Source organism: Xyrauchen texanus, chromosome 19 (assembly GCF_025860055.1).
Source record: "Xyrauchen texanus isolate HMW12.3.18 chromosome 19, RBS_HiC_50CHRs, whole genome shotgun sequence".
In the NCBI taxonomy this organism is placed as follows: Eukaryota; Metazoa; Chordata; class Actinopteri; order Cypriniformes; family Catostomidae; genus Xyrauchen; species Xyrauchen texanus.
In genome coordinates, this window is record NC_068294.1 from 33,439,821 (window position 1) to 33,459,907 (window position 20,087).

The 20,087-nt window shown below is 37.7% G+C and overlaps 1 protein-coding gene across 1 annotated transcript in view; it reads left to right on the forward strand.

The window, feature by feature from the left end:
* LOC127659668 (5-hydroxytryptamine receptor 4-like) overlaps positions 1-20,087 on the forward strand; it is a 148,979-nt gene that overhangs the window by 76,087 nt on the left and 52,805 nt on the right. Inside the window, exon 5 of the mRNA XM_052149589.1 lies at positions 19,576-19,729. Within this exon, the coding sequence (XP_052005549.1) occupies positions 19,576-19,729 (154 nt within the window). The remainder of the gene's footprint in view (positions 1-19,575; positions 19,730-20,087) is intronic.

A 20,087-nucleotide genomic window follows, 5' to 3' on the forward strand; every position in this document is an offset into this window, starting at 1 on the left:
TGAAAAGCTGCTTTCTCCTTTTATTTTGGCCGTTGGGTTTAGTAGCAGTCTTCTCTCATTTCTCAATAGGGCTGGATAGAAAATAGGATATCTTTATAAAGTATTTTTAAGCCTATTTGTCATTTTTTATATATATATATCTTGATATTTATGTGTCTGTAATTTAAAAAAATTCAATAAGAGGATCCATCATTTCAAAGAAAACAGCCAATGTTGCCACATTCAAAATAAAAATAAAAAAGTACATTCAAAATGTTTACTTTAAACCAAGTTAAAAGAAATCAAGGCATGTTTTCCCACACTTAAGCTTTTAAATATTTTGTTTTTATTATTATATCTAATTTGCAGTTTATGAATCAATATAAAAATACACAGTAATAAAAAAATCCAATAATGGATTCAATTCACCCAATAATGAAAATTCTGTCATCATTTGCTCACCCTCATGCTTTTCCAAACCCATCATACTTTTTTCTCCAGTGAAACACAATGCTGAGTTGTTATGCTGAATGTTAGCCTCAGTCACTATTTACTTTTATTACATCTTTTTTCCATAGAATTAAAGTGAGTTGCGACTGAGTCTAACATCCTGTCTTACATCTCCTTTTGTGTGTCTTGTAAGAAAGAAAGTCATGGTCTTGTCAAGTCTGGGACAACTTGAAGAGAAGTAAATGATGGCATAATATTCATTTTTGGGTGAACTATCCTTTAATGCTCTCATAAGAAAAGGAATGATCTACAACTACTAAAATTACACGGTGTTTAGAAAACTTAATGACCAAATAAATAGCACATTAAAATCATTGCAATATTCACAATGTTCCTTAATTTTAGATCTCCAGATAAATCATGAATATTCAACATTTTACTAAGACTCATTCCTCATGCAAACCTCACACAACTAGCAGCATTTATTTAAAGTCTCTGATACAGCGTGAATCCCTTCACATGAATCTTTGTCTCATGTTGATTTAATGCTTAATTTAGTGCTCTCTATTATGCCTCCGCTCATCTGACTCATTCCAATTGAATGCTAATTGTAGGTGCTTGTTAGCTGTGTTATTTGAGCGTCATGAGCAGCCACATACATATGTTTCAGAACCTTCAGTAGTTTTACACTATACTTGTGTAGCCCTCCTGCCTGGTAGAGTGTTGTGGCTCACAAAGTAGGAGTCTTTCTAGGGGAACTTAAATTTACCCCCTACCCCGGTAAAGGCACATTTCTCTTCAGTTACAGTATCAACACATAACCCAGATCTCAGATCTTCACCTGATAGTGTCAGATTTATGTTTCGATTTGTTTATAAGAAATACACTTCTGTGTTTACCTTTAAATTTGAAAAATATAAATCCCTCAAAGAAAAAACAAATGAACAAAACAGTTCTTTCCACAGGAAATCACACAAAATTATAACAGATCAATAAACATGTATTTATTCTTTTCAGTACTCTTTGGTTTTTGAATAACCAAATAATTAAATTCACAAAGTCACAGCCTAACAGCAATGAATCTAAGAATCACCATAACCCAAAAGGAAAAAAACAAATGTCAATGTAGCCTAATACTGTAATTTTACCCAGCTGGGATTTTCAGTACACAGATGGCACGTTAGTTGGAGCTCTTTGAGGCAAAACCAGTGTACTCACGAATCAGGAAAAACAAGAATTCCAATTGCAGAATAGTGATCTCTAATCCTCAGTTCTCAACAAGATGTCCTCCTCGAACTGGGTAGATGCATCCACGAAAATCCACACAGATCTCCTGAATTCGATGATCTCTCAGTGTTGAAGACAATAAACTCGCACTTGACATGAACGCGCAACTACATACACCACTGCGATACTTTTACCCAAAATTAACCAAATAAACATGGGTATATTCTTCTGGATTTCAAACGAATTACATGAATTATTAAAACATAAACTGCAACACTGAACTTGATAAAATAAACATGGGAATATTCTTCCAGGTAATTTCACAATCTAAAACTAATAAAACAAATCAACGTGATTAAAAAAAAACAGAGATTCTCTCACATGGAATCCCCGTGCTAGATCTCCTCCATCTATCTGACTCACACGAAACTGAAGTGCCCAGTCGCTCACCGAACTCTCTCGCAATTTTTTTTTTTTCCCGTGCTGTACACTACAAACTTATGCGTGAACTTTTCCAGTTCACACCATACTTTCGCGCAAACTTTTGTCACCAAGCTGCCACTCAAAAAAAATAAAAATAATAACCTGTGAATGTTGACTGCGGTCAGCTTTCTCAGCTTCGAACTTCACTCATTCATCACGAGGAGAGATGAATCTCTTTTTCTTCCCTGCACCTTGAACTTCCGAGGTCAAAGTACCCAGGTCTCATCGTCAAACTGATGCTCACAGAAAAGACAATAAAAAAACAGCCATTGTATGATTTGTTTTCCCTTACACACACGTTGGAAAAAAAAAAACTTTTTATAAACATGTATCATATATGAACATGAAAAAAAACAAAGTCCATCAACACTTTGATTGCATATGTGTGTATCTTTTCAGACCCAAATACAAATAATAAAATCCTCTTCTCATAAAACACCGACAGTTATACATTTAGAAACCCAAACATTTATCCAGGTCTCTACACTTGTGTATTTCAGCAAGTGAGAAATTCATTGAAGCCTTCTGGGACATTAAGACTTGTGAAATACCTATGATAATTAAGGATGTACTTTATGGTGTTATGAATTGGTACAGTTAGAGGATGCATCATGCATAAATTGTCCCAAAGGTGTGCCAAAGTCATTAAGCATGCTTTAATTTTGCCTACATCAAAGCAAGCCATGGCTAATACACAGTAGGGTTGCAACGGTATGAGATTTTCACAGTACAATATCCATCTCAGAAAATATCACGGTATACAATATTACACAATTACTATTATTAGTTACAATGACCCTTAAAGGAGTGAAAACTGTTTTGTTTTTGTTTTTTGTGGTTGAGCAAACACTTTATTATAATTGAAAATGTAGTAAAAAAATTTTTATTATTTTAAACATAATGTGAACCAAAATGTGTATCGTTTAATTTCCTGTTTTGCTCAGAAATATTGTATTGGTAAATATTGGTTTTGAATGCCATTTCATGTTAACTTAGTGAATTAGTTGAATTTAGCGAAGGTTACGCTTATAACAAATTTTGCTTCTCAGGTGAATTTATCTAGTTTTAAGGATATTTAAGATAATTTTACTTGAAAACAAAATAAAAATGCTGAATGTAATGTAGTACATACTGAAAACATTGCATTACTCAGACAAAATACCCTGTGCTGTAAGTTTTGTCACAGAATCTCTGACCGATCATGAATACGGTGTAAGTTTTAAATTGATATAGGAACTGTTGCTGTCATGACTATTTGCACACCTCAGCAGAACAGAGAGAGATGGAACTCTAGAGATAAAATGTCGAGTGTCGCACCTGACCTCCAAACGGGGAATATAAGATCAACAGGGGAGCTGTCACAGTTTTTCAGCTGTTTTGGCTGCGGTTTTGAAATTTCGTATACTGTTATGTAATGTGGATGGAACCTCTTTTAACAGTTGCATTCCTGTAAGATTTGCTGTTTTAATCGTTTAAATAAAGGTGCACCCTTTAAATTTTTTTTTTTTTTTTTTTTTTGGCAAACTAGCATGAATATGTTATCTTCCGCTGCTATATCAGCTTCCAAATTCAACCAGCTATATCACAAAGAACTTTGACCTTTTACTGTCATGCTCTTTATATGACAACAATAAAGAGTGTTCTCCAGGCATGCCCGATTTACCACATTGCTTTACTGCCAGAGATATGTTGTTCCCTGCAAGGACTCGCTTGCTGACTCTGTAGGCACATCACATGGGATTTCTGTCCAGACTACCATCTCTAGAACAATTTCTGACTTATAGCACGAGGAAGAGTCTTTGTAACTTTAGAGAGGTTTTATTGCTTGCATGTCGGTTTATAAAGTCTACTAACAATAGCTGCACTTCTCACCACAGCATTTATATTCCTCCCCTGATCAATTAAATTTACTTCAAAGAGCCAGTGAATGTGGGGTAAGCGTCAAAAGAGGCATGAGCCTGTGATATAGGTGGCTCTTGCTCACAGGCTTAAAGTCATTAGAACTGGGTGTCTGCCCACTCAGGCCAGACGTCTGTTTTTCATTTGACTGAAGGTAAATTTCTCCAAAGCACTGAATTGTATTTTCATGCAGACTTTCACAATGCTATTTTCCCCACAGGGCAAACGTAGCAAAATCAATTTGCACTCCCCACTCAAAGCAGTTTGTAATAACTCTGTTCCAACTCCACTACGGGTTTTCTATTAAATGATCTTTGCCCGCTTTCCACTCACTGGTGAGAGAATTTGCCTCTGATGGGCAAATTCACTAAACAGTTGCACCACTTTTTTGCGTGGTATTTCAGCAAAAATATTATTGCTCATTAACCCCCTGGTATCTAATTTAAGCTGCCGCAATCAGTGTTGAAATAGTGCTGCATCTTGAGTATTTAAATTAAGTCATTATCATTCCTTTCTGTGCAAACATGCCTCCATTCTATGTACTGTAAGTTTGACTCATTATAGATTGCATTTCATTCACAAAACTCTGTGGTATTTGCCTTACGCAATTAATATCATGCTATTACCGCCTGAGGAAAGCAGTTGGTAAACTGAATTTTATTCTAAAGAGATGTTTGTGTACATTTCCTATTAATCATAGCAGTAGTAATTCATTTTATAGTGATCAAGTGATGGAGATGTCTGTTATAACCTGACATATATACAGATGCATGGTGTAGTTAGACACACACCCCGCATGGTAAACAGATGATTCACGTACCTGCATCGCAGTACAAGAGTGATGCTGTACAGTCCCGATAGAGTGAACCAGATCGCAGTCTGCTACAAGATTGGAATCGCGTCATTTAAATTGTGCTCAGTATAGATTTTTTGAGCATATTTGCACTGTTGCCTGATCTGCATAAATCAGTTAAACCAGCAAAGGGATCTGGTGCAGATAAACAGCACTTTTACATGGCACAATTTATTCTTTGTGAATTCCCCCTTAAGTTCCCTCTGTTGCATACAGTGTGCCCAGTTACCGTCTCATTATAAAGATCTTTCAGTATGTTTTGTTTTACATTTACATTTATGCATTTGGCAGACACTTTTATCCAAAGCGACTTACAGTGCACTTATTACAGGGACAATCCCCCCGGATAAAACACATGCTTGCACAATTACAGTGACAATCCCCCCGGAGCAACCTGGAGTTAAGTGCCTTGCTCAAGGACACAATGGTGGTGGCTGTGGGGCTCAAACCAACAACCTTCTGCTTACTAATTCAGTGTTTAGCCCACTACGCCACCACCACTCCTCCGTTTTATATTATGAACATTTGGACACATCATAAGTTAAATAAAACACATGCTTGCACAATTTCTACAGCTGTGATGGTCATGCATTAATATTATGTTATTTGATTTTTTTCTTATTGGATTCAGGCACTCCCATGTTTTTCCTGACACGTCTTTTAAAATTCCACAATGAGTCTTTGTTCATTCCCACACTTGTGTTCACTCTCTCCATCATTTTAACTGTATTTTTTATTGTTGTCTTCCATCTTGCATTTATTCTAACATCCTTATACTGTGTGGTGAATTCCTGCTGACATATAATTGAATTAGCAGTACAGTATATTTTAGCATGTGTTATGCTCGCAATGGAGCTGTATCTTGGAGCGAGAGAAAACATAGAAACTGCTTCAGGCAAAATCACACAAATCCGCTCCCTGCTCCATTAACACTATGCACATATCACATTGACATTAGCTGCAATAGACCATGGCTGACAATCAACCCAAAAATTGGAAGTCTTATTTCACAAGAATCTGGATGTAGGTAGGTGTAAAAAGGATGACTGGTTGTTAATCATTCAGCCAGAGACGGAAGTGAAAATATAAGTGTCATGGTTCTCTACATTGCCATCACCATTGACGCTGTATTCCACCTGCTATGGGCATCCTACCCACTCTGCCTCTCCAGCTAACCCGTCAGAACCTCAACCCGATCATGAACTCATGCACGTCACCAGGACTCAAATCTCCTTTAGGGAGAAACATCAGCGCCTTATTAATGGACTGTCTGTATTGTGCTGCCCTGGGTCACCTTGCTGCTGCCTGTCCATTAAAAAGACATCGCTCATCGGTAGGAGAGGGGTTACAGGTGAGCGTGGCACCTTTGGATAAATCCCCTAGATTTCAGACACTTCTTCCAGCTTGACTGCAGCTTGGATCAGCCTGTCATACCGTTTCTGCTTTGATTGACTCTGGAACTGAGGGTAACTTTATGGACCTTGAATTAGCATCCAAATGGCGACTTCCCACGTTTCGGCTGGATGAACCTATAAACGCCCATACCCTGAGCAGAACACCACTGTCCGTCATCACTCATTCTTCTAAGCCGGTCACGTTCATCTCCAGGAATCATAAAGAACAGTTGTCTTTCCTCCTTATTCCATCTCCATCAGCTCTGGTAGTGTTGAGGCTTCCTTGGTTGGTAAAGCACAACTCACACATCGATTGGTCAACTAGCACTGTTCTTGCTTGGAATCCTTATTGTCTGTCACACTGTCTTAATGCTGCTGTTTCCCCTGTCCAGTCTTGTGTTTTGTTACAGGATGAACAAAGGGACTTATCCGGAGTGCCGTTGACATACCTTGATCTGAGGGAGGTGTTCAGTAGGTCCCACACTGCGACATTTCCTCCTCATCACCCACACGACTGTACTATCGAATTGCTCCCTGGCATTTCTCCACCTTGGGGATGGCTGTATTCGCTCTCGGCTCCTGAGAGGGAGGTCATGAACAGGTACATCAATGGTTTCTGGCAGCCGGTCTCATTCACTTTTCCTCCTCGCCAGTAAGGGAGGGGTATTTCTTCATGGAGAAGAAGGATGGCTCGCTTAGACCCTATGTAGATTATCTGGGGCTGTATGACATCACAGTAAAGAATCGTTATCCTTTGCCGTTGATGTCCTCAGCGTTCGAACTCTTGCAGGGGACATCAGTCTTTACAAAGTTGGACCAAAGCAACAATTATCACCTTGTCCGAATTAAAGTAAGGTGAGTGGAAGATGGCATTTAACAGCCAAAGGGGGCATTTAGAATATTTGGTTATGCCTTTCAGATTGGTCAACACCCCCACTGTCTTCCAGGAGCTCATGAATAACATGCTTGATATTCTGATCTTCTCCTAGAATATACAGGACCATGTGCAGCACATCAGGCGGGTAATCCAGTGACCGTTAGAGAATCGGCTTTTCATCAAGGTGGAGATGTACGCTTTTCATGTACAGTCAGCTCTGTTTCTGGGGTTCATTGTTTCACCCGAGGGAGTTTGTATGGACCCAAATGAGGTAAAAGCTTTGCTCGCTAACTTTTTTCTGAGATTTATTAGAAATTACAGTCAGCTCGTCACACCTCGTCACAGATATCACCTCCACTCGCACTGATTTGATCCGATCTGAGAAGAATTATGACTTCAGCAACCGAGAATTGTTGGCTATCCAGTGGCATCACTCTTTAGAGGGTTCGGGGGTGCCTTTCGTGGTCTGCCACTCATAAGAACCTAGAGTATATTCTTAGCACCAAACATCTTAACTCTAGGCAGGCCTACTGGGCATTATTTTTCACACACTTTCATGTTTTTGTATCACCTGGGCTCTAAAAACATCAAGCCAGACTCTTTCTCACGATGTTCTGAAGTCCAGACATCGACCATCCCACCTGATACCATTCTACCTTCCAATCGCATGGTGGGCATGGTATCCTGGGAGGTGGAGGCTACGCAACACCACGTCTACAGCTGCTTGCCCAGTGGGTTGGTTATTTTTTCCATGATCTGTCCAGATGCATGTCTTAGAGTGAGGTCACTCATCTAATGTCACTTGTCATCCTGGGGTAACTCGTTCACATAAATTAGACAACGATTCTGCTGGCCATCACTAACGCATATGTTGCTTCGTTGCCGGGACGTATTTTCGCTTCTTTGCAGCATACCCCATTTGCGAGACTAACAAAACATCCTGTGAACCCCCAGCCGGGCTCCTCCAACCGCTGCCAGCCCCTTTGAGACCCTGGTCACACATAGCCATGGATTTTGTAAGTGGTCTCCCCTCCCATGGTAACATAGTTGTTTTGAATGTAGTGGACCACTTCTCGAAGGCGGCTCACTTTATTCCCCTCCCTAAATGACCTTCATCGAGGGAGACACATGTAGCAGTCATTAACCACGTCTTCCGCATTCATGGCCTCCCGGTCAATGTGGTTTCTGACAGAGGCCCCCAATTTGTGTCATGTTTTGGGCAGAGTTCTGCTGACAGCTGGTGGCTACAGTGAGTTTGTTCTCTGGGTTCAATCCCCAGACTAATCTGCAAGCTGAGCGGGCAAATCAGGAGCTGGAGAAAGCACTGCATTGTGTGGCCTCCCGTAATCCGTCTTCTTGGAGCGATCATTTAGTCTGGGTCTGGGTATGCCCATAACTCCATGCAGTCATCATATCACCCTTCCAGTGCAAGCTCGGGTACCAGCCCCCTCTGTTCCTCGCTTAAGAACCTGACATCCAGGTTCTGTCAGTTCATGCCCTTTTGCAGAGTTGCCGATGCACCTGAAAAGCCACCAGAGAAGCCCTCATGTGGATCGCCACCATGTTAAGATTCCAACTTAGGTGTGAGGGCAGAATTTTTGGTTGTCGTCTAAGGACGTCCCTCTATGACTCCCCTCACGTAAGCTTGGTCCCAGGTTTATCGGACCGTTTCCCATCGCCAAGGTCTTCAGCCCGGTGGTGGTTCGTCTCAAACTACCTCCTCACATTAAGCGTATCCATTCGGTTTTTCACATTTCAAGAATCAAACACGTTTTATGTTCAGTGTTACATCCCGCCACTCCCATCCCTCCTACTCCGCATCTTATTGATGGCTCTCCAGCATACACAGTCAGGAGACTGATTGATGTAAGGTGGAAGGGCAGAGGGTTCCAGTACCTGGTCGACTGGGAGGGTTATGGACCAGAGTCGGGTCCTGTGTCGGGACATCCTAGACCACACCCTCATTGATGATTATCTGCTGGGGATGCCAGGAGATGTCCCTGGGAGGTGGGTTGGGGTACTGTCACAGTTCTGGTGAGCAAGCAGGTTTGTTTTGTTTGTTTTGTCATTTTATCTCCCTCATGTTTCATAGGGGCACTCAACTGGCTTCATCAGCGTTTCCATGGGTTTATTGTTCTCAGGGTGGTGCTGATCATGCCACTGTTTAGCTTATCAAGCAACACCTGTTCAAGCCTGATTTCACTCCCTACTTATGCCCTCATGTTTCTCTGTTTCATTGCCAGATTGTTATACTAAGTTGAGTACTAACCTCACTCTCCTTGTTTAGCTGGTCCTTTTCTTGTCACTCTGTTGGTTGTCCACGTTGTTCGGGTTGTGGTTTGCCTTTCAGTCTTTGCTGAGTTCAGCCTGGTAATCCACGAAGGATTTCCGGTCTATGCCCGTGTGCCGGGAATCTACACTTTTACCGTTGCTCGCATTGTCCGCTGGACATCTCTCTCATCACCTAGCTTCTATGGAGGATTCTGCCAAATTTCTCCTGACGTCCACGACACACACACTCCACTCTCTACTCTGCATGGTGGCGCATTACTAACTATGTGAATAAATATTTTGGAACTGTTACATCTGCTCCTGGGTCATTCTGTCCAGCACCTACATGTTACAATAAGAGCCAAATTGTTGTGGATTTAGGCTATAGAATTATTTTAATGAGCATTTTACCTACTGTGGTGTGTGTACACAAACGCAACTGCAGCAATTGCATCAAATCATTATTATTATGTTTTTCCCATTGTTAAATCAGTAGTTAAATCAGAAGAAAAATGTGACAAAATTAAACATATTATGCATATGCATACAATCCAGCTGTGAGGAGACTTGAATACTATAGAGCATTAAGGGCTTTTATTGTGGGCCAAATTGATAACAATCTGGAAAAGAACTTAACAATAAATGAGAAAACTGCCATATACAATCTTCAAAGTCAGCTTAGTAAATACCCAGCACAAAGGACACTTTATCTAAACTGTATGTTTACAAAACAGAACCATCACCTTAAATAACTTGCCAATCCAATGCTATGGACAATGGCATGCAACTCCAATTTGCAGAGAAGCCAATGCCCTATCACAGCAGAAAGTGTTTTGACACTTTAACCGAGAATGATTTAAGACATGTACTGTAAATAATGCAAGAGCTTCTACGGACCCACTAACAAACACTTCTCGCCCTCGCTTCTGCAAATCTCAGAAGGCTTATCCTTTCAAAATTTGTTACAGAAGAATGATATGTGAGCTCCATTCAAACAGCCTTATAAAAAGTATCAGTAAACAGTTTCAGGATGTTATTTGGGGTACCCAGCACAAACATTGTAGTTAGGAATGCCACAGTGTGAATTTTTAAAGGGTAACTAAACCCTAAACCAACTTTTTTTAGTTAATGATCTGTAAGCATGGGGCTTTATTAGTACTGGTCATTGATTCAAGTAATTTTTTTGACATTTGTGTATAAAGTGTTTTAATTCTACAATATATGATGTAAAAACATCTGAGTGCTGCCCTCTTCTGGTTGAACGGTGGCTACTGCAGTTGAATTTTCCTATTGGCTGTTGCGGTACTTCGTGACGTAAGCGGTGACAGCTGACGTAAGCAGGTTCCAGCTCACCACGCCAGATTCATGTACATGTCATCTTGCGACCGTGTGAGGAATAATAATAACATAGAGTCTGACAGCAGCTGTCAATTAATCCGTCACTACGAGTCTCAGGTAATCCCCCCACCCCCTCCCGCTCAGCCCCGCACTCGGTTCGTTCCCTCTATCCCCGCCGGGGTCTGCCCACTTTTCCTGCATTTTCAAATATTTCTAGTGGGTGGCGTCAGACTCTGAGCAGGTGTTTAGTTACCCTTTAAATGTTAGATTACCATCTGAGATAAGAAAAAAAATAGTGGTTAACCAGTTTTACAATTATTTAGCAAATTCTCTTAATATGCAACAGCCCTACAATAGGAAAACTGATAAATACACAACAAATAAATAGAAGGTACAAATAAATAGGAAGAGATGCTACAGTATAGGGCACAACACTGCTTATGCACGTCTCGTGTGCAGCATGCTGCTCTTCAATGTAACCAGAATGCTTCGAGTCAGAGGACAATCCTCTCTCTGCATTCATATTTCACGGCATCCAACAGCTTTTTCCTCTTTTTGTCTGTTAGACACCATACTATAAGAATCGGTAACAGACTCAATAAAAATAAACCTCACACCTCACAAATACACACATGGACTATGCATAATAACAGTACAACTGCTTACAGCACGTGATTTAACATCTGATATTGATTAAAAAAGTACCTCGGGGTCTTGTTCACGAGTGAGGGGACAATGGAGCGGGAGGTTGGCCGGAGAATCGGGGCAGCGGGGGCGGTATTGCACTCGCTCTATCGCACCGTTGTCACGAAAAGAGAGCTGAGCCGAAAGGCAAAGCTCTCGATCTAACGGTCAATTTTTTTTCCTACCCTCACCTATGGTCATGAAGGTTGGGTCATGACCGAAAGAACTATGTCGCGAGTACAAGCGGCCGAAATGGGCTTCCTCAGAAGGGTGGCGGGCTTCTCCCTTAGAGATAGGGTGAGGAGCTCAGTCATCCATGAGGAGCTCGGAGTAGAGCCGCTGCTCCTTTGCGTTGAAAGGAGTCAGTTGAGGTGGTTTGGGCATCTGGTAAGGATGCCCCCTGGCCGCCTCCCTATGGAGGTGTTTCAGGCACGTCCAGCTGGGAGGAGGCCTCGGGGAAGACCCAGGACTAGGTGGAGAGATTACATCTCCTCACTGGCCTGGGAACGCCTCGGGGTCCCCCGGTCAGAGCTGGTTAATGTGGCTCGGGATAGGGAAGTTTGGGGCCCCCTGCTGGAGCAGCTGCCCCCGCGACCCGACTTCGGATAAGCGGTTGAAGATGGATGGATGGATGGATTGAATAAAATTGAAAATTATTGTTAAATTCAGGGAATTTGTACACAAGCAATGCTTTATATAAAGAGAACAAATTAAGATGCAACTTTTTTGTAGATACTACGCTGATAATGGTTGCTTTATATGTTAGTAGTGATCTGAAATGTAAAACAATTGAGTGTATGACTACTGCAACAGAATATTTAATGGAATGTTTAACTGTTGAGATTGAAATGAAGAAACAGAGGAATATTGTTGTAACGTGCATATACAGACCTCCAGGGTCTAGCATTACAGCATTTAATAACAAGCTGGAGCAATTATTAGTTGGGTTGAATGAAAATAAAGTATCTATAATTTGCGGGGACTTTAATATAAATCTCTTGAATGTGTCTAATCATACTGGTAGTTTAGATTTTTATGATTTAATGTATAGCAGAGGTCTTTATCCTACCATTACTAGGCCTAGTCGAATAACTTCCAGTTGTGCCACATTAATTGATAACATTTTTGTAAATATATTTGAAAAAATGGTCAAAAGTGGTCTTTTGTTAAATGATACAACTGATCATTTACCGATTTTTGTAACTCACCTCTGTGAAGTAAAAATAAAGAAAGGAAAGTCTAGTAAAGTTATTAGGTTAAGAACGGAGGAAAGACTAAATAGATTTAGGGATGATCTTATGAAAGAACAATGGGACAATGTTTATAGTACAAATAATGTTAATAAGGCTTATTAATCATTTTTTTTAAAGTATCTATGGTTATATAATAAAAATTGTCCAATAAAAATATTGAATGATAAAGTCAGAAATAATAAAAAACCTCGGTTAACGAAGGGTATATTGAAATTGTGTAAAAATAAGAATAAGCTTTATCGGGACTTTGTAAAATATCGGACAGTAAATGCAGAAAATAAATATAAAGCCTATAAAAATAAGCTGACTACTATAATGAGACGTGCAAAGAAAGATTATTATATAAACTTGTTGATAGATAATAAAAGTAATATCAAAAGAATGTGGAAAGTCTTAAGGGAGGTTATGGGCAGTGAAATGAAATATTGTCAGCCATTATACTTAATGAATGAACAGAACATCGAGATAAGTGGTGAAAAATGGCTGATGAATATAATTCATTTTTCTGCAATGTTGGTCCAAATCTTGCCAAAACTATACCACTACATAATGAAAATAAAAGCAGGACAGGTGAAAGCAGAGTCATGTAATCTCTTTTTGTTGATGAAGTTAGTGAGAGTGAAATTATTTCTATTGTCTCTAAATTAAAAAGTAAACATTCATGCGATAGTGATGGCTTAGATATGTATATTGTTAAAGAAACTATAAGTTGCATTAGTAGACCATTAAAATATATAATCAATTTGTCTTTTAATACAGGTTTCTTTCCAGATAAAATGAAGGTGGCTAAAATGATTCCCCTTTTTAAATCTGGTGATAGGCATAGTCTCACAAATTATAGGCCTATATCTTTGCTTTCGCAATTTTCAAAAATTCTGGAGAAGCATTTTGTTAAAAAATTGGATTATTTTCTTGAAAAACATTCTTTGATTCATGATAATCAGTTTGGGTTTCGAAGCACCCGCTCAACAGCTATGGCTTTGATGAAAATCACAGAAGACATTACCACAGAATTGGAGAATAAAAATCACACAGTTGGTGTTTTTATTGACCTTAAAAAGGCCTTCGACACTCTTGATCATGGTATATTGATATCTAAATGACAGACATATGGAATTAGAGGTGTAGTATTAAACTGGATTATTAGTTACTTAGAAAATAGACAACAATATGTAGAGTATATAGGCCATGAATCTAAGTTGGATATAATACAGTGTGGAGTCCCTCAAGGCTCTGTGCTGGGGCCAAAATTATTTACTTTATATATTAATGATCTCTGTGATGAATCAAAGATTTTACGTTTTGTTCTTTTTGCGGACGATACTAATTATTTTGTATCGGGAAAGAACATCAAAATATTAATGAAAACTATTGAACAAGAATTGGTTCTACTTCAAAAATGGTTTAATAAAAATAAACTGTCATTAAATTTAAGTAAAACTAAATTTATGTTGTTTACAAATCAAAAATGCCCTGTATATGTTTGTTTGACTTTAAATAGAATAATTATTGAGAGAGTGTAAGAATTTAGGTTTTTAGGAGTACTCATTGATGAAACATTTTAATGGAAGTCACATATATCTTATGTAAGAAATAAAATTTGTAAAAACATAGCCGTTTTGAGTAAAGTAAAGTTTATGTTAAATTATAAGGCAATGAAAATCCTATATTGTTCCTTTATTTTGCCATATTTGATGTATTGTTTGGAAATATGGGATAATTCTTATTTCACTAATTTAATGCCCTTATTTATTTTGGAAAAAAGAGCCATAAGAATAATTAATGGAGTTGCTCCAAGAGAACATACTACAGGACTGTTTCTGGAGTCAGGACTACTCAAACTGAAGGATTTGGTTGCTTTACAAACTTTATTAGTTGTTCATAAAGCAAAATACTGCTTGTTACCGCATGGACTGCAAACTCTTTTTACTGTAAATAGTGGGATAAGCAGAAGAAATAAAGACTTTAAACACCCTTTTGCTAGAAATACCCTCAAACAAATGTGTGTTTCAGTTTCTGGTGTGAAAAGATGGAATTTTTTAGAAAATGATCTAAAATGTTGTTCAAACATTCTACAATTTAAATACAAGTATAAACAGAAGATACTTAATTTATATAAAGATGATTGTGAAAATTGATAAAATTACAACAACAATGGTCTCGTTGTCATCATTCCATCATTGTTGTTTTTGTTTGTTTGTTTAGTGTTGTGTAAGCAGAATTAATAATAATAAAAAATAAATAAAAAAAAAAAATAAGAAAATTGTTAAAATTGAAAGTAGATTATCTGGTCTGGGCTATTTTGTTATTTTTTGTTGTTGTTATCTTTTGTCATGTTGGTGAGGTCATCTAATTTGTACATTTTTTTATTATAAGAATGGGGTAGGAGTTTATAAGATTTTTTTTTTCTTCTTCCTACTCCTGTTCTTTTTGTCATGGAATGTATTTTTGTTGTGTTTGTTGGATTTGTTAAATTGCTGTTGTGGCATGTCTTGTTGCATTACCATGAAAAGAGAATACATAAATAAATGAAATGAAAATGAAATGAAATGAATACATGCAAAAGCCCATTCAAATTTAAATGCACCACAAATAAAACATTTAAACTCACAAGTTTGTTTTTGCAGTAGATTCTGCCAAATTGTTGGCTTGTGTATAAGTATCTTGTGATTTAATTATCAGCCAAAGTGTCATGCAGATGAGGAACATGTAAATCTATGCTGCTCTTAAAAATAATGAAGGCACAGACTAGATGAAGGCATTTTGTTAGACCCAGTTCAAATGTGTCTTGATACCTTGTTATTTACATTTACATTTATGCATTTGGCAGACGCTTTTATCCAAAGTGACTTACAGTGCAATTATTACAGGGACAATCCCCCTGGAGCAACTTGGGGTTAAGTGCCTTGCTCAAGGACACAATGGTGGTGGCTGTGGGGCTCGAACCAGCGTCCTACCTGATTACCTGATTACCAGATTACCAGTTATGTGCTTAGACCACTACAGTAGTTATACTCTTGTTATACTGCCTGCAAAGGCTGAATCTTTCAGATTTCAGACACAGCCTTTATTTGTGCCATGCTCAGGTGCTTAAAGGCCAGACTCTCACCTGGAGGGGTAAAGGTCACATTGACGCATTGCACTTCCTCTGACATAGAGCAGAGTTTAGTACTCTTTGGCAACTATAAACATTCTGTGGTGAACACATGGTAGGAATGGCAGATTTTCATTACCAGAGGCATGATATAAACAGGAACCTCAGCACACAGAGACTGAAGCATTGACACATCTGGGTCAAAGAGAGAAGGAAAGATTGATTTGTCCCATTTGGTCTAAATGATTGTTGGTACTGTGGCTTTTCCCTCATTCCTGCCTCTCTCTCTGTCTTTGAATTACCTGGCCTGTCCAACTACACATCCTTGACAGAAAGGCACAAAATGTCTACACGCCTCTGCCTTTCTCGCACTAGATGGCAAAGTGTGAGGGTTAGAATTTGATTGGAAGTAAATGTTGGAAGGTTTTAGGGCTGAATGATTCAGACAAAAAAATCTAATTGGGATTATTATTAATTTTAAATATTGCAATTGAGATTTGTACTGTGATATGATTATTAACATTACAAGAAAATCTATTAAGTGTTTCCTTTTGAACAAAACAAGTCATGGGCAAACATGCTCTACTGCCAATAGAAATTATGTTCAAAGAAAGGGTATTCACATTTGAGCTTTCTTAAAAAGAACAGATATAGACAACTGGACCTGGGGAGGTGGAGGGATAAAAAAATTAGTTAAATTAGTTAAATTGGATTATTTGCAAACTGAGCTAATTTAAATGTTAAGCAAAGAAGAGTTTGCAATTTATTGGCTACCCGAATGCATTTCAAAGGGCCTATCAGCTTACACCATGTGAGCCGATTGGCTTGATATATCACATTTGAGTTCAAAGAATCCATCAGCTTGCGCCATTCAGAGTTTCATGCCTGAACTTTAGTAATTAGTATCACACAGTGTTAATTTTTACACTGTTTTTTGTTTTGTTTCATAGTTTTAGTTTTTTGATGCAAATGTCTTAAAATTAGTCAATATTTCATCATGTTATATTCATGAAACTCTGACTGGCATATTATTGTAGTCAACAAATATATATTTTAGTTGATGATAATGTGCAAAATTAGAAGAAAACAAGTATATCAAACTGTAACAGACCACACTTTAATCAAATATTCAAACATTTAGAAAAGATGTATGAACATTTTCTTAATTTAAACATATACTGTATCAAACATATGAAATATATTTCACCTGAAATAATAGCATATGATTAAAATAATGAAGGATTTATGAATTCTTCATGATTTAGAGATTAATTGTTTAATCAATTTTTGATATTGCAGTGCATGTTGCATAATATTTTCAGAAACAGCACACTTACAACACAAATTACATTTCATGACTAGTGCATAACTAAGTTCAAATTAATCTGTTTATTCACTTCCATTGTCTGTGCAGATGTATGTTATTATTTTACATATATGTTGTGGATATAGTGATACTGTGTACTATAGACATACATAGGATGTGTTTGAGTGAGGTAATTAATCATTTTTGATGTTCAGTGTGTTTAATTCACGCAGCTCAAGAAGAAAAATCCCCAACACACTGGATTATTAGATTAGATGAATCCATCTAATATATTCATCTATAAAAATATTTTTCTCTAGATGTTTCTTCTTCTGTTTAGATCTTGAGCTATTAATATCTTGTAGTATTATTTTTTCTCATCATATTTTCGTCAATTCTATGCTTTAATAAAACCGTCATGATGCATATTTTTAGTCTCATATTCGTTACCGTTTGGGAAATCAAAAAACCCTTCATCAACAAATGTTTTTGTCAGTGATTTCATTAACGAGATTTACACTGGTATCACTATAGCATGTGTGATTTACAGATTATAGCAATGTACTTCTTTGAGTAATATACAGTAGATTAATATTTCATATAGAGAATAGGTAAAGTGAAATTGGCCCTATTGTCATTCTTAATTCACATTCCTGGTTTTATTGCACATATTAAAAAATATATTTGTTTTTCTTTGTAATGTTTCATGAAAAAGAAATAAATTCCTCTGCCTTAAATTCACATCACCTAAGATGGAAATAATGTTGAATGATGTTGACTACAGAATATTTATTATTGAAATATAAATAAACAAAATGGTGAAGTGTTATGCAGTAGTTTTTTGAGTGGCTGTATTGTGCAGCTTGACTTTTTTATGTACACTCACATTTTTAAATAGTGACACTTTTATGAGTCACTAAGTTATGCTTATTTGCAGACCAAGGCCTGCTTTTCACCTTAAAATTTCATTATTTATTCTCAAACTAAGGGGTCGTTTACACTACAACAATTTCAACTAAAAACTGAAAACTTTTTATCCGTTTTGGCAGTTTGTTTACACGACAACAGCGTTTTGGGGCCTGAAAACGCAAACTTTTGAACACGGGTTTCAAAGTGCAAGTTTATGAAAACGATGCCGTTATTGTCTCCATGTAAACATACAAAAATGCAAATTGTGAAAACGATGACGTCATGCACATGTGTATTACTTGTTCAGTCTATAGGCATCTGCGTGTGACATTCAAAACTACAATTGCGGACTACAGGACTGTGTTTGTGCTGCTCAAGATTTTGAGTTTGTTGCCGCTTCTCCAGCAAAGTAATTGTAGTAATAAAGCAACCTCATCGTCTGTCCCATCTTCGTTGTTTGTATTCAATACTCTGTGGAAGAATGCTTATGTGTGCAGGCGTGTAGTGTTTACGTAGTGACATCAGCAACTACTGGCCTGACTAGCATAATACAGCATTTTTAGTAATTTTGTGTGAATAGGGATCGTTTTGACAACATTGTCGTCTGTACGTGAAACTTTTCAAAAACGCAAAGGAAAAACTTTGTACATTGTTGTTTTGTAAACGCACACTTGTGTAAGAGCACTCTTGGTTAGATGAGTGCCATCCATTCATTCATTTATTCATTCAACCATTCAGTCATTCATCAAGAGTGTCATATGCTTTGATTTTCCATTTACTTTAAACCAATATATGGTTTTATACAGAGAGTTGATTTATTGCCTTTTCAATTCTGTAATTAAAAACTTTACTGTATGCCTGCCCTATCTCTGTCTGTCTTTTTGCTTGTGACCTATAGCGTGAAATAGATAATAAAAAAAAAAAAGAAAAAACTTTTTATTTTTTAAAACAATTTTTTAATCATATTCCTTATCTTAGGCATTGTAGCACAGCTATAAATATTTATATATATCTGTTTTATTGTGTTATTGGCAGTGCCCACGCCAAATCTGTGCCCACAGAACCCAGCAGAAAACTCCACAGAGTTCTACACTAAAAGATTTTAACATGTGTTCTTAAGAATCTTGGGTACCTCAGAATACAGATGGTGCCGTTTAACCAGATGACCTTGGTTATCTAGAGACCGATGGATCAGAAAGATTAAGAGACTCTAGCAGATTGACAGAATCTCTGATTACAGAATCATCCAGATGCTTGAACTGTTGACATTTTGTCAGCCAGGGGCATTGACAGGACATCATCCTTCAGGATTACCATGGTGCCTTTTTGTCTTTTACATGCATACTGTATTAAAGATACAGTTTTCAAGAAAACATATACAAGAAAAATGTCACCTGTGTGTCTTGTATGTTTATGTACTAATATTTTCCAGCAACATATTATGTGTGGCTTTGTACAATTATTTTGCAGGCAACATAAGCAGCTTTTACTGTATGCTGAACAAATAAAGATTACACAAGATAATTTTACCATAACTTGTGCTCCTCTGTTGTTACAGGTACTATGCCATCTGTTGCCAGCCACTAGTCTACGGGAATAAGATGACACCACTGAGAGTGGCTCTAATGATCGGTGGATGCTGGATAATCCCAACCGTTATTTCCTTCTTGCCCATAATGCAAGGCTGGAACAGTATTGGAATAAATGATTTGGTGAGTCACATCCCTTAGATGTTACAGACTGTTTGTGTTGATAAGGCTTGTGAATGCAATCTGACTTTGGTTCTTTTAATAATGATGTTTCTTTGATTCTCTGTCACCTTGTCTACAGTAAGAGCAAAAACATGAGTATGATTGGATTATTAAATTGCTCTATAAAAAGTGCATGGAGTGATTATGAGAAATTCCATCAAACTTGTGACGCATGTGTTTTCACATCATAAAAGCCAAATCTTTAAGCATTTCATATTATTTCTACATTCTTTATGCAGTTTGAAAAAGGCAATTATGCATCCATTTGTAGAAACCCAAGCCACTGTCCATGTATCTAGGAAAACAAGTGCAGTATGAA